General features: G+C 41.7%; 1 protein-coding gene across 1 annotated transcript in view; it reads right to left on the reverse strand.

Annotated features, from left to right (window-relative positions):
- Nucleotides 1-18,165, reverse strand: part of LOC308571906 (von Willebrand factor D and EGF domain-containing protein-like) — a 199,572-nt gene that overhangs the window by 152,571 nt on the left and 28,836 nt on the right. The window contains exon 2 of the mRNA XM_081167541.1: nt 9,948-10,132. Coding sequence (XP_081023667.1) covers nt 9,948-10,132 — 185 coding nt within the window. The remainder of the gene's footprint in view (nt 1-9,947; nt 10,133-18,165) is intronic.

Consider the following 18,165-nt stretch of genomic DNA (forward strand, 5'->3'; position numbering starts at 1 on the left):
GCGGAAGGAAAAGTTGGTGTATGAAGTACTCACAGGGTGACTGAGGATGGCAAGGGGATGGGGGGGGAGGTCAGTGCACAGGAACCAGAACAGCTGGACCCTTCACCAGAGCCAGGGAGACCCCTGTCTCCACAAACACAGTGGGCTCTGAGGCATAGGAAGCAGCAGGAGGGGTGCTCCAGGAGGCTGAGGCAGGCAAGGGCCCACAGCCTGGCTTCCTAGCTGGCCAGGTGGGGCTCATTAGCTTTGGAAGGAGGTGTGTGATTCCTCAGCTGGAGTAGGCTCGGAACAGGTGATGGTCACATACCTCATCAAGCCCAGATGCTGCAATCAGAATGCAAACTATAAAAGGGCAGCAGAGCTTGAGGGGTTGCAGGACTTTGGACATGCCAATTGATCCTGGACTGAGGACTTGGCAAACTCACTTGCTGCCAGGTAGGCCAGGGGTTCAGCTTCTGTGGACTATAAATGCTAGTAGCCCTTCTCAAGGTTGGCTCCTCAATCAATGTTTAGCCCTGAGACTCAGGCCTGTGCAGAATAGGGGAGGGGGGCAGATACACATTCCCCAGGATTGTGGGTGGGGAGGCTAAGCTGCCCAGGGGCCCTGGCAGGGACTGGCTACTGTTTGGTTTAAGTTTATAACTTTGTTCTAACAAGACTCTCACTCAGAGCCTCAGACAAGCCCTGCATGGCCCTACTGAGACCATCCCAGAAGTGGGGTGGGTTCTTGAAGTTCTAAGGGATATGGAAGTCACTCCTAACATAGCCTGCCCTCATACTGGAACAGGTAAGGCTTTAGGGTGGCCAGGAGTTATAAGGAATGTTGTCCAATCTTCTTCAACCACCTGGTGGTATTTTGTATATGTGTGCACAGTAGCAGTTTGCCTGTGAGAACCATGTGAGGGAAACTGGCTGGCCTGATCTTTCTGGTGAAAATTAATGGGGTGCCTTACGCTACTGAGGACTAAAGAGTGTGGAAGAACTTGAAGGAAATGTTAAAGGGACTGAAGGCCCAATGGGCATTGGTATGTGCCTCATCTTTTCAACAATTCTTGTTCCATGTGGCAGCACTGACTGCCCTTGTGGGGGGTGGGGGGAGTTGCATGTTCGAGATCTGATGGCAGCCTCTAAGGCTGACAGCTCATGCACTGCTTTAGAATTGGTGGATCTCACCTTTAAAGGGTGAAAGGTTGTGTGTGTGTGTTGTACTCAGTTGGATTCACCAATCTAAAACATATTAGCTTCAGAAGGTGCAGGTTTGTTTGCTGTTTGCCTACTTTTCTGTGGTGTGACTTTGCTCTGCAGTGGCTTTCCAGGAATTTTCCAGGATCTGGGTTTTTTTGTGATGGGGGGGGCGGGTTCCCTATGACCTGGGATTGCCTCCTGCCAACATTGCTTTGAGTCTGGCCATGTTTTGCAGCCTGTACAAGTCTTTGTGTTACACTTGGGAGACAATGATTTGGAGGTTATTGACAAGTATCTTTCTGGCCTGTATGGACTTTCTGATTACTTGGCAACAGTGGCTTGGGGTGGCCAACTTTTGGTTGGGCATGTTTCTCTGAATGGTATGGGGAGGCTGCCCTAGGGGTTTAATCAGGGTGGTCTGCAAGGTAAATGGGGAGCTGCAGCCTCTTTATTCCTGAGTCTGTTCACAAAACTCGAGGCCAGTGCTGCAGCAAAAAATATTTCAAGCACACTGACAGCCACACTGATGGAAGTGTGACATTAATCTGCTATGATTGTATTCTTGCTCTTTTGTGTATTTCTAATGAACCTCTGTGGTGCAGGTCATGTTATTCATATTTGTGGTCCTCAACACTGTAGCCGTTGGAAGAATATTAATTGCCTTGTATCATTATTATTCGCCATTGGGTTGTTGTTTTTTTAAAAAAACAGTGGCAGTTTACAGATGAGACCATCATAGGCATGCTTATATCTGGAATAAGAGATATAACATATTTTCTGCTTCAGAGCTTCAAAGGAATGCATCTTCGTTTGAATTCTGCACATTTGTTTGAGCAAACCATAAAGTAAACAAGAATTTCAAGTGTCTGGAGAAAGTGGGAAGATCTAAAAACTAAACAGTTTTTCCTCCCATCTGGGAAGCTGTTTGGTTTCTCATTGATACTGAGAGAGCTTTAGTAGCTGCGGTATAAGCAGAAGCTTACTATGGAACAACTAAAACAATATTCAGCAAGTGGAATTGAGGCATAACTGTGTTTTAAAAGTCCCATTAAAAGCCTTCCAGTAGTAATTGTAAGCTTTTTTGTTAAGATTCCTTAAAAGAAAACATTTTAATGTACATAAAATGTGAAGAAAAGAGCACAGAGATTGCATGATGGCACGCATGCCTGCCATAGGAATCAGGACTAAGGGGCTCTGGGTGCCAGGGCAGCCATAAAAAACGTGGGTGCTTAGCACCCACAACGCGGGGCTCAGAAGTCGTGTTGGAGCACCGATGCAACCTTCCAGACCACGTCAAAGGCCTTCAAACATGACTTTTGGTTGAAAGAAAGGGAAGGAGCTGGGATTCCCATGTGAGCAATGGAACCAGACATGCCTGAAAGAAGGGAAGGCTGTCCAGCTTGCCCATCTCATTCATTCTTATCTCCCTCATTGTCTTCCTCCAAATTCTGCCATTCCAGGTCTAAGCCCTGGTGTTGTAGGTTTCATAACAGGCACCGCGGAACACTTTGGGACAATACTGGCCTGTCCCATAAGAGTGAGCACCACTAGAGCCAGTAAGGAACCAGATTGCTGATATTTGAAATCAAAAAGGCATGCAAGCAGCTTTTAAGGTGATTGCTGGTGGGGAAAGTGGGCAGGAGCTTGGATCCTCCGGTTCAGGACAAATAATCCTGAAGGGATGAGGGCAAAAACATTTGATTGCGCAAATGGGAGAGGGTAGAAGCAGGCAATGTAAATGTGAGGGGACACGATAGAAGTGCAAAGGAGCCCAAGAGCCAAGAGGGGAAACCACATGGGCCAGAGACATTTAGAGAGACACCAGGAAAGGTGTACTAACAATGGTCTCACTCTGTCTATAATGGGGAGGGAACCCTTTTCAGCCCAAGGATGACTTTCCTTTCTGGCCAACCTTGCAAAGGCTGCGTGTCAGTGGCGAGTGCAAAAAGAGACAAAAGGGAGTGGATCAATGAATACAATCTTTACTTTTTGTACAGTAGGCTAGTTTCTATACACACACACACACACACACACACACACACACACACACACACACACCCTCTGTTTCCCATCTAGACAAGCACAAGGCATTATCAGACTTCAGGGACACATTCCAGCCAGACCAAAGCTCTCAGGCCAGTGAGGGGTGTGACTTGGGGAAAGAGGGATGGCCTAAAGAGGCTTCTGAGGGCCAGAAAGAGAGGCACCCCCTGGGCCCGAGGCTCACCATCCCACCAGTCAAAGAGGACATGGAATCTGGCAAACTATAAATCCTAAAAGTGGAGGGTTCCTCCACATATTCCTTCACATATATGGGTAGCAATACCAGGCCCCAAGAGCAATTAAGTGCCGGGAACATACTATCTCAGCCTCAACTAAAATACTCTGTGTGATCCTGAAATCGGGAATGAATTCAATGAGACATCTCAAGGATGAAAAGTTCTAACAATGGGTGGGTGGTTTTAATTATCCTCATTTGGACTGGTTAAATGTGTATTATAGTCACGACAAAGTAACAGCATCCTAAAACAGCTGGTCATGGAACAGAGGGCAGGTGACCCTGGCCTGGCCAGGGGACTAGTGAGAGATGTGTCATTGAACTGACTGGGGATAGTGACTGCCTTGCTTTCTCATTCTACATATATGTAAGCAAACAATTGCCAAGCAAGTCCAATGCACTCACATTTGATGTCGAAAGAGAAAACTTCCCAACAATGGGACGATTGGTAAACAGGAGGTTGAGAAGGAAAGAGGGGGAGGGTCAAGCCTCCCCAGGATCTTGGCAAGTTCTCTAAAATAACAAGCTCGGTTAGAATAGCCCAGCTTATCGTATTTATTCAAACTTCCGTAGATGCTGCCGTGTTGGTTGTTTTAATGTACTTGATTTTAATGAATTTTATATTGGGGTGAGCTGCCTTGAAATGTTTAATGAAGGGTGGCATAATAAATAAGCCTGAAAGGCACTTGTAAGAACTGCACAATGAATAAAGGAAGAAATCATTATCACAAATTGGAACACTTATAAGCTTATACCGCCAAAATATACACCTTCAAATAGGTGGAAGAAGACTTGGCTTATTTGCTGCTTTAAAAAAATAAATAAAAATTGGCCGTCATTACTTTTTTTTAAAGAGTTTAACAGTTACCCTTTGCAAAGAGGTGAGCACTTTCAAATTGTGCACTATTCTGCCTCAATTTTGGAGCTACGTGAAATGGTGTCGTGCTAAAATGAGACTGGTAAATCTGAGCATTATGTTAGGTTTGGGGGGGGGGTGGAGAGAGACTTTAAAAGAGTGGGGAAGTCCCCCCTGCTTTGGTGCAGCCCTGCTGGATTCCTTAAGCAGCAGCAGTAGCAGAAGCTCTTTTGTAGCACACACAAAAAATGGATCGTGTATGACAGCAGGGTGAGAGTGGAGGTCACAGTATAAGTTATGCTGGCTTTATTGTAGTTCTGTCAGCTGAATTTTACCTGACAGCCCCAAGGCTAAAAGACACAGGGGAAACTAAAAGCCTGCCTGGGCTTTGAGAATAAAATGGTGGGAATGATAAATTAATATCTAGCATTTGCCAAAGCATATTTAATTTGTTTGTTATTGCCTTGTTTGAAAGGCTATTATTATTTTATTTTATTATTTTCTCTGATGGGAAAAGATTACTTGGGGTTTTTATTGAATTCATAAGATTCATAGGAAGTTATCACAGGACGGATTTAGGCTATAAAGCACAAATCCTTGCCCAGAGCTATGATTCTTCATGCCTCAGCCCTCTTCTCCTCTTTTTCCCTGTCCTTTCTCAGTGCTCGGCAGATTAAATGGCAGGAAAGCACACCGCACCGATTTCTGCTTCTAACTCAAGGCTTCTGCTTATGACTGATATCCAGGTACTAAAGAGGAAGTTAAGCAAAGTACCCACTGTATTCAAATAATGAGTTAAAAGCAAGCATGACAAACCTTATAGGGAAATTAAAGAAATAAGTGTACCTCTATCAATAGAAAATTAGAAGGTGGAACGTGCATGCATGCACACATTTGTATCCACATATATATTTTCACCCTTTGTTGGCATTCCCACAGAATTCCAATGGGCTATGGTGGTGGTACTTGATTTCCGAATGAATAAATGCACATGTGCATGTGTTAGAATCAATCTAGAATTAAAGTTGCAATGTTAGAAGAGAGAAAAATAAAATATGCAGGAAGTATAAACATGGGAGTCTGGGATACAGAAGCATGTTCAAGAATATCCCATATTTTTTGCAGTATTAGGAACGTATTTTCAGTCATTGTTTTGTACACCTTGACAGAATGGACTTTTGTTGTTAACTCGGTCATCAGTTGCCCTGTAAAAGTGCTTCTAAAGGCACAATCAGTGATGTTGAATGTGATATTTTGGACAAATAAACACTCCTTCATAATGGTGTCTTAAATATAAAACAAGTAAAGTTTTATACATAGCTAGTTTTAATGCATGTGCTTAGGAGAGTGATACAGGCAAAGAGGCACTTAGTATAATAGAATTGTATAATTATAGAGTTGGAAGGGAGTCATCTAGTCCAACCCCCTGCAATGCAGGAATCGTTTGCCAGTGTGGGGCTCAAACCCACAACCCTGAGATTCTCTTACTGTACCAATTGAGCTATCCCACTGCTTCTATTGAACTCGGTGGGGAGTGAGCATTCAGATTTTTCACATTGAAATAAGGAGATTTCTGTTTGCTTAACTTCAGCTAGATTGTGGCCAAGATTTTTGTTATGTGCATGCCTGATCAAGATGCAGGAAGTGGTTGTATGTCTACGCCACTGGCAGCCAAGAACATGATCCGGGCATATTGATACCTCATTGATTTTTCAGTGAGGTATTTAAATACGCACTTGAGTGTCTCCTACTGAAATTAATGGGAATGAAAAGTGTTCAGGTTTGTTGGATGCTGTTCAAAACATCCTCTAGGTGTGGAACACTGAAACTTTTGGAGTTTGGGGTGGGAATCAAAGTTATGTTGACACTGTTCAGTAGCACAGGATGGAGAAGTCTTGCAGACTCCTTGCTGCTCATCTTTTGATGAAACCCTCCACCCAAAAAAACCTCAATACGTTATCTGCTCTTCAGTTGGGAAGAGTGATATGATCAAGCACCCTTCTCCAAAGAGAAGATAATATGCAATTTCAGAGGGAAGTAGTTTTTGGCATTAATGCAATCAGATGCTGATCTCTACCTGGCACCTACTGAGCACTCCTTGAAGGGGTTCAGCTTCAAAGTGGGAATCTGAATGCTCAGTTCCTACCATATTTTGTCACTTTTCATTAAAGCATACTGTACTGACATTTCTTAATTAATCCATGCAGCGCCACTGCAAGATAGGTATGTATGTCTTAAATATTATTCATTCCTGGCTAAGCAGCCACTAATCCATCAAATTATTCAACTTAGAATCGACGCATGAAAAAGTGGACGAGCTGCCCATTTCAAGTAAATGTAAAACACACTGGAATTACTGCTGCACCCTGGGATGTCTTATTCCACTTATTCGGGATTTAGATATTCAAAGTGATTTGATTGATTGAACATTCCCAGGTTATATGCAATTGCAAAGTTGTTGTTTTTTTAAAAATCAAGCTGTTGGACCTATCATTTGGGGTTTGCATAGAAATTATGGTATTAAAAATAAGTAGGAGCTTATAAGAAAAAATGCTGCTGATATTTAAGTAATAGAGCAGCTTCTTCAGCGTTTTGCTGGCTGTTGGTTACTGATATTGCTGATCAGTGCTTGAGATATTACAAGCTGCTTCATGAAATGCTGCACTTTGTTAATTGGTTTTTTTTAAAAAAAGAATAATCATATGGAAATTAAATGCTCTATTTAATTTCATTCAAAAACAATTAATTTCTCAGTGAACTGAGTCTTGATATTGCATGTTCTGAGCACATGATATTATTCAACCAATCAATTAATATGTATTTTGATACATTTCATTCAACTGTTTTCTCCATTTGGTGTTTGGTCAATATTTTTATCAGTAAATGTTTGTGCGAGATTAGGTTGCAAAGCTTGGAAAATCACGGTAGATTTCACATCTTGAGTAGGCTGATTAATATAATTTAAATGAGATGGTTATTAACTCTGCTGCATGTATTTGGTTCAGCTCTAATGGGCTTACTCTTACTTGACTTAGCAGCAATTAGCATCTGGAAAATCTAGTATGTAGTTGTAATGCAGGAAGCCTTATGCCAAGGCAGTGGAAGATGTTTTAAATGAACAGTTCCAGTGGTCCTGAAATAGACAAACATAATGTGACTGGGGGGTGATCACAGACATGGAGCAATTTCACACACTTACCATACAGTGGGGTGCATGCGTCTGGTGGGGGAAATGGGCATGTGTGCATGCTCCCACTATACAAAGAAGATATGTGTCATAGGTGACATGAGTGTACATCTACAAATTTCAATTTGTATTCAAAGTACTGCTGCATAGGTCTCTGCACAAGTGGAATGACTCCCCCTTCTGTAACCAGGTTTTTTCCTGCTTCCCCCTCCCCCATGTGCACTCCTAAATCTCTTCTGAGGTTTCTCCCAGCCCTTTCAAGCAGATTTGGGGATGGTGTGGAGCATGTACAGTTGGAGGAGATGGGGTGGGGCAGCCCCCTTACACAAGCATAAGTCTTGATGCTTGTGCAGTTATTTAGTTGAATGCTACCAATATTTTTCTTACTCAAGGACGAACAAAAATCACCCAAACCAGGTGTACAATAAATAACTGTGTCATGTGCTGTCTTCTATATTTGATGTGGGAAGGGCACACACAGGATCCATGCTTGGTGTGTGTGTGACCCAGCCCCAACAAGTTGGGTGACTTTGGTGAAGCTTTGAAGCCATTTTAATCACAGGAATTGCAGCTGGTTCATTATATCTTTGGTTGCACACTTTATGTATTATGTGAATTGATGGTTCTGCTCAAATGGCAAATAAGGGGGGGGGGAATCATGTGAGCCAAACTCAAGACTTATGCAAACATGGATTAGACTGAACATCTGTTTCCATGTGAACATTGTTTGATGTTTTAATTGAGGGGGGAAAGAGTGTCTGCTTAGACTGGAGAAGAATATATGGTGGGTTTCAAGAAGAACGGTGTTTTTTTTTTAATTTGGATATCATTGGACTTAGTATGCTGCACATTACTGGATATGCTAGCGCTGTTTATGAATAATTGACTGTTAATATTTATGAATCCTAAACATTATTGAGGGGGATCTGGCACATTGTACCATGAACATGTGTGTGTGTGTGTGCGCGCGCGCGTGCACACACACACACACAACCAACTTCTAAGATGATTGCTGATCAGCTTGGAAAATGCTGATCACCTGCTTGTGGAGTCCTGAATCTAGGTCTAATCCCTTTCCTACAACTGTTGTCCATTACGGTTAAAGCCAAGAACACTGACTAACTGGTCTTGGAGATTCTGGATGGGGACCTGTGTCCCTTTGAAGGTCTTTCAGTTGACTTTCTAGTACTGTGCTGGATAATTTTTTTACATGATCAAGTATGTAGTTGCTGGAACATCAAATCTTAAATTCAACATATATAATTACAGCACAGTTTTACATGTGACTACTTAGAAGTAAGTGCCATTGAGTTTAGACAGTGACAATTTAGACCAAAAGAACCACCAAGAAAGCGAATGCTAAGTTTTGTATTCATTTGCTTAAAATCCAATACATTCCACTGGTTCAGGGGGTTTTTTGGTACACTGTTAAATTATGATTTCCCCCCCCCTTCTCATTTCAGTTCAAATCCCATTTCACTTCGGCTGATATTAAATGAAGCCAGCTTTTAGCTGAGCTGCTGCTTGGAATTATGAGTTTATGAATTTATTATTTCATTTGAATTATGAAGTTATCCACAGAAGAAACCAAATAATCTATTATTTAATTTGAATCAAAAAGTCATCCATAGAAGAAGCAAAACCTCAAAGGAGCTGTAGCTTTAAGTAGTTGATTAGAGGGATTGAAGGTGTTTAGAAATGCCCAACACACTGGGAGTCACCCACTTCCCCTGGGACAGCTGGAACATTATCTATGCGCTCCCTGAGAACACCACAAAAGCCCTGCATATTCATGGGTTGCTTCACAATATGCCAACTTCTCAACCCACATTTTGCATGCAAAGCAGCGGATGTCAGAAAGATGGTTTGGAGCTGTGAACCAGGAAAAGTGTGTTGACTTGTAAATGCTATTTTCAACATGTCAGTGGAATTGTCAAGGTATGAACAACGCAAGAGAGAATTTCATTTGCTTATTGAATGAAGAAATTCACACTCATCTGTTTGCCTCTATGTACACATTTCCAGCTGCTCCTGGGGCAGGGAAGAAAGAAGTCAGGACTTCCAGGAGAACAAACTCACCAATAGTGAGTCAGATACGCCACACAATACAACTAATACAGTAAAATCTGGATGATCTAGCCCAGGCATAGGCAAACTCGGCCCTCCTGATGTTTTGGGACTACAATTCCCATCATTCCTGACCACTGGTCCTGTTAGCTAGGGATGATGGGAGTTGCAGTCCGAAAACATCTGGAGGGGCCGAGTTTGCCTATGCCTGATCTAGCCCATCCAATATGGAGGGGGACATTTCTTCCAGATCCTAACCATGCATATATCCATGGTAACATAGGAGGCTAGAATATTACTGAGGAATATATCAGAGGTGAGCTGGAATCACACAAATACTGGGAAAAATATATTTTTTAAAAAATGGTACGAACCTCTATACACTTGGTTGGCATTTCTGCAGGCTTGTTGTCAATCATGAAGCGGTACCATCCTTGAGGAAGGGAATGATCGCAGACCATGTCCTGAATGGCAGTTTCCTGCAATTCCAGGGAATCAAAAGTGATGCTGCGAAAAGCATTGTGCAGAACACGATGTCCTTCTGGCAAGCATTCTGGAGCTAACGATAAGAAAAAAGACATCTATTTTGCTGTGTCTTTTCTGTAAATAATAACCAATAAATCATTTGCGTCCTGAGTTTTACACTAAAATTACTGAATTCATGTAGTTAAGTGAAATGTCAGAACTCATACTGGTCACCTCTCTGGTAGTATTTGAGACTTTTTCTTATCTACCCAACTTCCAAGGAATTCTGAGATTTCTCATCATGAAATCACGTGCCAATCCTGAGTGATCCAAACCCAGCAGAACCATTCCATCAACATGGGGCTTGTGGAATGATGAACTGATCCTGGGACCCAATGCCATGCCAACCCTTGCCCTGCCTGCTGCTGTCAATAAAGATTTGGCCTGATTTTATCCCATCACCTTTGTACAGTCTGGCAACAGCTTAATGGCGAGTCCCGGCACCTGTTTTTCTCTCCTAAAAATAAAGCCCTGGTCCTTTGATTCCCCACATTAATTCTTAGATCTTTTTGAAACTTACCATAATAAGATCTGACCATTGTAACCATACTATGTATTTAGAAGAAAAGATACTGTAAAACAAAACAATAAAACAAACTCTTACTTATTGACTTTGTCTTCTTCCTTTCTTTGTAGAGCAAAGCAAATTACTCTTATAAAGCACCAAAAGAGCCAAAGCAGCTGTGGAAGAATGCACTAGTTTCATCTTCCTCATTCGTCATCAAAAGAACTGTCAGTTAATTTCACACTGTGGGATCTTTATTACTGGTGGTGATGTAAGAAGTAAGAAAAAATAATACTGCTTTCCCCCCACTACCTAAGATTACATATGCAAAGATATCACTTAGAGCCACCATCTTTTTTTGACTTGTAAATTAGGACTACTTTATGTTAAATCACTGGCATGAAGAAAATCTGAGGCCGTTTTTCAACTGTCATTTCCCAAATTGATTCTGACCCTCCTCCAAGGACTCCAAATGTGCTGAAGTAAGAGGACTGGGAATTTGTGGAGCTGTTTTACCAGTGACATGATGATGTGTCATTTTTGATCATTTGGTCTATGGGCATGATATAGAGAAGACTGACATCCGTTGTTTTGATCTAGGTTGGTCATTATCATGGCAATAGTGACGAGATCAATCCAGACAAAAATGTAACGAATCAGAATAACTATCATATCTTAGTTGGGGATGTTGTAACAACGTAAGAGTAGTAGGCAGTGCTTTTTTTCTGGGGGCACTCAAGGGTATGCAGTACCAGACCCTCCCCCCCCCAAGTGTTAAAAGTTTGGCACATACTGTGACAACTTTGTGGTGAGTACAGACACTTAAAAAAATTATTATTTTAAAAGCACTGGTAGCAGGTATTACTTTTGCTTATAAAAGTATTCACAAGGTCCTATACAAGTCTACTTGGAGATAAGCCCCATTGAGTTCAATGGGACTTAAGTGAAAGCCTTATTTCTCTTCACCAGGGACAGCACATCACTGTATTTTGTTTTAATGTTTTATTTTATTTTTTAAATTACCACTGTCCTTTATCAGAGAAGCGCTAGATCTTTTTCGCAGAAACCAGAGAAAATTGCTGTGGAAAACACTTTGTTTCAATGGCCACCTCCTCACAACCAAGGTTTGCCTTTGGGTGACCTAATACAGTGTCAAGAAAGTGCTGATTTATATACCATAGGTATTCCATAAATATGCAACATGAAAGCCACAAGGAATTTTCTTGACACTTTATACAAAACAAATCAATGGTTGTGAAAAGAATGCATGCAGTAAATGTATTTTGTTAAGTGAAACCAGGTTAGAAAAACTACATCAGGGTCTCACAGAACACGATCCTTAATCTGAATTCTGCTTACCTCAGCAGATGGTGTGGGTGAAGGCTGAGTGGAAGAGGGACAACAGGATCATAGAGATTTATGGGTAGGAGAACCACAGATGCCTTGTCTTATGCTTTAGCAGATTTGTGCTGCAATCCTGTGCACACTGACCTGAGAGTCCTATTGAACTAAATGAGGCTTACTTCTGAACATGTACAGGATTGCACCAGGATTATCCGTGGTGTGGGGCTTGAGAGGTGGCATCCTAGTACTGTCAGTACTGGTTGTGAACTTGACAGACTCCATCAGACTGAATAGGTGAAATATCTGTGGCTTGAAAGTGGTTATGCAAGAGGCAGGATGAATGCTCAAACTGAAATTATGCACCAGGACACAATAATTACCATTCCGTTGGTGTGTTTTTTAAACAACAACCCCCCCCCCGTCTTTATGGTTAGTCTAAACCAGGCATCCCCAACCTTTGGTCCTCCAGATGTTTTGGACTACAATTCCCATCATCCCTGACCACTGGTCCTGTTAGCTAGGGATCATGGGAGTTGTAGGCCAAAACATCTGGAGGGCCGCAGGTTGGGAATGCCTGGTCTAAACTGTTAGCATGTACCTTGCCTTTTCAAGCGAAATGCTACACTAAGGGAACTGCTGAAACGATATTTAACTAGGACGCAATAGAATTATTCTTGTTCTATTTCAAATATATAACTGTAGATTTCATATCCTTGTATACTCTATAGTCTTGTATAAACTATTTAGTGCAATGGGCATTGTGATTCCTTCCCCCCCCCCCCGAAGGAAGCTGTAAAAATTGTTCCTTATTATAAGCAGAACTGCTTAAACAAATTGCACAAATATGTACACTTATATTCAGTATGTCACTCAGAAGATTCAGACATCTGAAAGGGACACCAACAGTGCTGGAAGTAATCTTAAGACGCATGAAAGTTGGTTGTGACAAGTTGCATTAATGAACCTGGGCCCAGATAATTCCACTTCATAATGCAGGTAGGGGCACACTTTGCTGAATGCTTCTCCATGCAGAAGAATTCCCTCCACATGCAACCACAGAAGTTGGTAAGAAGGGCCTAGCCCTGAATTTGACATGCTCTACTTCACAAGCACAAAATACCTGAGTGTTTAGCTGTGAGCATAGGTGCTAAGGCAGTTTCACCCCTCAATGTATTTTGTGAGGGGGCCCTGCCCCCCTCAATGTTCAAAGGGTTTTCAGCTCTGTCCCCTAGCTCCTTGCAACATCGCATGTGTGACATCATGACGTCGCACTGGGCCCCCTCAATCAACAGAGAAGATGGTGCCTCACACTGTGAAGCAAAGCAGAACATGAAGTTCGAAAGGTGGACTTGCTTGCCCTCCATGCATTCATTTTACATGTAGAGGGCCATGTTTCTACAATGGTACCTCGAGTTACAGGTGCTTCAGGTTACAGACTCCACTAACCCAGAAATAGTACCTTGGGTTAAGAACTTTGCTTCAGGATGAGAACAGAAATCGTGCAGTGGCAGTGGGAGGCCCCATTAGTTAAAGTGATACCTCAGGTTAAGAACAGTTTCAGGTTAAGAACGGACCTCCAGAACGAATTAAGTTCTTAACCTGAGGTACCACTGTACATGTACAGTACTCATGTTTCCAAAAAGCCAAACCCAAACCACTTCCTTTAGCTACTTTTGGCCAGCCTCTTTAATATTCCTATCTCCTCCTGCTTTCTGCCTCCCGGGATATTGGCCCTGAAACCATGCTCAGTGCGGTTTCTACAAGACCTCACTCTGCTGAGACCTTTCCCTCAATTTGGAGAGTATGCCAACCCTTTCCCGCAATTAGATTTTTTGGGGGGCAGAGGGGAAGTTCCGGTTGACATTTATGGAGTTAATCCTACATTTATGATTTACTTGTTGGTACTTGTTACCATAGTATTACAAAGTATCCAACACCATAAGCATTTCTAATAGCATTTGCAGTAGGAGAAAATGGGTGGTGGGAAGAAAAAGAATTTTTTATTCTAGAAATATGGGTCCCTACTAAAATACCTAATCAATTTGTTCAAACTTATTATCTAAGTAGTTATAGCTGAATCTGTAAATGATTTCTTATGGTGCCTGAATAAGTACACTTACTTTCTTTCTTTCTTTCTTTCTTTCTTTCTTTCTTTCTTTCTTTCTTTCTTGTATAAAAATGTTACTCTGGAACAGTCAGAAAGCAGCATTTGACTTGCATAAAACATTAAAGTACAATTTGCCTGGGAGGAAGGTCACTTATCATCCAGGGTCTTCCATGAAGTAATGAACATGCTGTTGCCAAAACACTGGACAGCTGTGCTCTCTGTTTAGTTGCCGAGAAAACAATTACCTTTTCATACGCTGGTCTGTTAGCTGGAGTTTAATATCTGTTCCTCATGTGTAGATTAGGAATGATTGCATTGAGGATATGAAACATCTATTATAGTCAGACTTTCCCAAGAGTATTTACCAAAAACAAAAAACAAACAAAAAAACCCCACATACTGTAGTTTGCAGCCAGATGCAGAAGAATATAGCAAACCATTTTTCCTCACAGATGTTCAGTTCTTCTTGGAAGAGGCTAAGAGACATGAATACTGGAGAAATGTATTAAGCAAATAGGCCTGGGATATTTGTATGTACATGTGCATGAAATCAAGTGATTCTGAAGGTGGAAAGATTCTGAATTCCATAAATTACAATCCCTCTTACACAACACTTGAAAATGGAAAGAGTGGAGTAATTTGACTCCATGGGACTGACCAGGCAAGAAAACTGGTACAGTGACAGAGGAACAAGACTGTATATGGTATATTTTCTCACAAAGGGGGTAATTCCTGAATCTGCCCGATGTCTTCAGAGTATGACCATATTCATCAACATCAAATTGACACAAGGCAAAATGGTGGAAGAAAAAGGTTAACAAACAATTCTGGAAAATGTATCTTAATTGAAAGGATTTTGGCCTGACAAGCCAAACTATATTAAGGTCTGCATTAGATTTTATTGGCTTTCTAACCTGCATAGATTTAGCAGCTTTCCATGCTGCTATGATGATAATGAAAAATTGTCATAGTGTCATTTCTTGTGATGTCAAGCCAAAGAAACAGTGAGCATTTTTTTCGGCTACCACTCGTCCTGTGGCCAACTAGAAAATACCACTGTCTTAGTTACTAATTCTAGCTCTTTTACTGACTAAAACCTGTAAGAACTTGAAAATAGAAATGCTATTGCTTTGTTGAGGATTTTTAGTTCTGTAAATTTGCACACTGACTTTAAATTAATGAAGGTGCCTTTAAAGACTTCTGAGCAATCAATGAAGAAAATTATAATTATAGTTATTGATTGGCTCCCCCCCATCTTTGAGAATGAAGAAATGTGGCAAAATTAACAGGTTCCTGCATCCTAATCTCAGCCAAACACACCTTGCAAATGCTGCTTTCCTAAAGAACACAAATAAAATGAACAAATATGCCTTGATTTTTAGAATCCAAGGGTTTGTATTCAGATGGAAATTTGATTTTCATTCTTTCCCCCTTTGAGAATCACTTATTTCCATACAGAGGCCATAATGCAGTCTAATTATAATTCAGGAATCAAAATATTTTTCTCACACTGCTCCCATAGTGGACCGGTAACTGAATTTTGACAATATTCCTCTCATTGTATTCACACTGTAATGCATCCAATCTCATTTCTACCTATAATCAGGAGAAAGGCTTGGACTCAGATATGCTATATTTTTGGACTGGCTACAAATCCACACACTAGCAGTGCCACAATGCCATAAAAATAGTGATTCTGCTTTAAAATGAGGAAACAGAGTGGAACCGCAATTGGGGGTGGGGGAAGTTGTTTAACTGTCCTCCCACCATTTCCCCCTCAAGCAGGTTTCAGCCATCACTGTGGTTTCAAATGTGTGTTTATCTCTAGCTGTGCAAATGTACATTATTCTGCTATAGCTAAAGCTCCATATTTTGGGGGTTTATACCAGTGATCCAGGCTTTTTGCTTATTCCTAAGTAGCCTATTGCATAGCACTCTGCCACACCAAGGCCATGTGTTGCTGTGTGATATGTGGGCAGTGCTTGCCAGCTCATTTCTGGTCCCTCCTGAAGATGCTCATATTAGTACTTAAAGCCCTAAATGACTTGGGTCACAAACCACTTTCATCCCTTCTGATCTTCCTTGGGTGTTAAGATTGGCAGAGCAGGGAATCCCTGGCAGTTCTCCTGCTCTCAGAAGCGTGGGAAAAGGTAGTCCAGGGAAGGGCTTTCTCTGCAGCAGTCCTTGAGTTGTAGTGCTATTTTCGCTATGCTGAAGATCCATTATTATTTTTTGAACCTTGCTCTTTGTCAGCTAAGGTATTTTGCTGTGCACTGCCAACCTCTTTTATTGAATTTACACTCTTTTGCCTGAAATGGTTTTGTTTCATCATTATAACCACTTAATCTGGGGTTTTTTTAAATAGAGGAACATCATATTGTTATAACTGATCCAATAATTTTATATTACCTTGTTGTAACCTACCTTGGGACCTTATTGAGAAGGGCGGGTAAGAAATCTTACAAATCTTAGTCTAACAGACTATTGTGTTAGTCTTTGGCAGCCCGTATTGAGACATTCCATTACGAAATAGATTTCTTCATGAAGTGTGCGTGTCTGTGTTAATGGGGGGGGGGGTATTAGGATCTGGCCAAGTGCAGATGCTCCAGGTAACAGGAATGTTTCCCCTGAAGAATGTGAGCCTTCTAGCAGCATATGATACTTTATTCAAACATAGACAGCCAGTGGTTTGCATGCTGGATGGTCTGCCTTGTTCTTAACAATAAAGTAGGCCAGGAGTTCAGCTTTCATTGTGGCCTGCTCTCTTTTCTGTCATTGGGATAAAACTAAAATGAATATTTGGTTTGGAATACAATGCGAACTTTGTACTTAAGTGTATTATGTACTGAGAGTCCCAACAATAATAGGTGATGTGGTTCTGGTTGGACAAAGATATATTCCTCTCATCCTCTGCTCCCCAGACATCCTCAGGCAAAATCTAACAGCCACAGTTCAGGCCAGTTCACATTACAAATGGAACTATTTGTAATTTACCCCCAAAGCCAAATGCTTTTTAGAAGCATGTTTAGATTCAGTCCCAAGTAATTCCACTTCCTTTTCCATCGCTTGAAAATTCAACCATTTTTTGCATAGCTTCCAGGACTGGAAGCACTCAGTAAGCTTGCCTGGCCAGCCTGATAAGATAAAAGTTCATGCTCCCAAGTCTGGAATTAAAGCATTAATTCTCCAGTCTCTGTTGTCCCTTGTTCTGATCAACAGCTGTCTGTGTTTGCTTTTTTCAGCACTTGTAAGCAGTAATTTCTGAAAACATATCTGAAACAATTTAAATGCTGAAATATATGAGCTTCCAACATTATATAAAGCATGAATTAATTCTGTAAAGTGTGAGGGGAATGCATTTTTATTTAGTTCTCTGGGCTTGGAGCAAGGGGCACTTGAACTATAATGACATGTCCCAGGAGCTTTGCAAGAACCTCTTCTTAAACTCTCTTCTGATCCTTATGTCATTACTAAAGTACATGCCTCTCTTGAACCCATTTAACAGCAGCTTTCTTATAAACACAGTTTCAAAAAGTGAGTTGGGGAAAAGTACCATTTATAAGCAGCCAGTAGTCTGCTTATATGGTTTTTCTCAGTGTGCAAGTGATGAGCTCCATAGAAAGTTATTATAACCTGACTTTGAAGAAGGTATCTTACCTGCTAGGGACGCGGGTGGTGCTGTGGGTAAAAGCCTCAGCGCCTAGGGCTTGCCAATCGAAAGGTCGGCGGTTCGAATCCCCGCGGCGGGGTGCGCTCCCGCTGCTGGGTCCCAGCGCCTGCCAACCTAGCAGTTCGAAAGCACCCCTGGGTGCAAGTAGATAAATAGGTACCGCTTACCAGCGGGAAGGTAAACGGCGTTCCGTGTGCTGCGCTGGCTCGCCAGATGCAGCTTTGTCACGCTGGCCACGTGACCCGGAAGTGTCTCCGGACAGCGCTGCCCCACGGCCTATAGAGTGAGATGGGCGCACAAACCCCAGAGTCTGTCAAGACTGGCCCGTTCGGGCAGGGGTACCTTTACCTTTACCTTTACCATTTATAAGCAGCCAGTAGTCTGCTTATATGGTTTTTCTCAGTGTGCAAGTGATGAGCTCCATAGAAAGTTATTATAACC

This window comes from Podarcis bocagei, assembly GCF_964188305.1.
Source record: "Podarcis bocagei genome assembly, chromosome: 1".
Classification (NCBI taxonomy): Eukaryota; Metazoa; Chordata; class Lepidosauria; order Squamata; family Lacertidae; genus Podarcis; species Podarcis bocagei.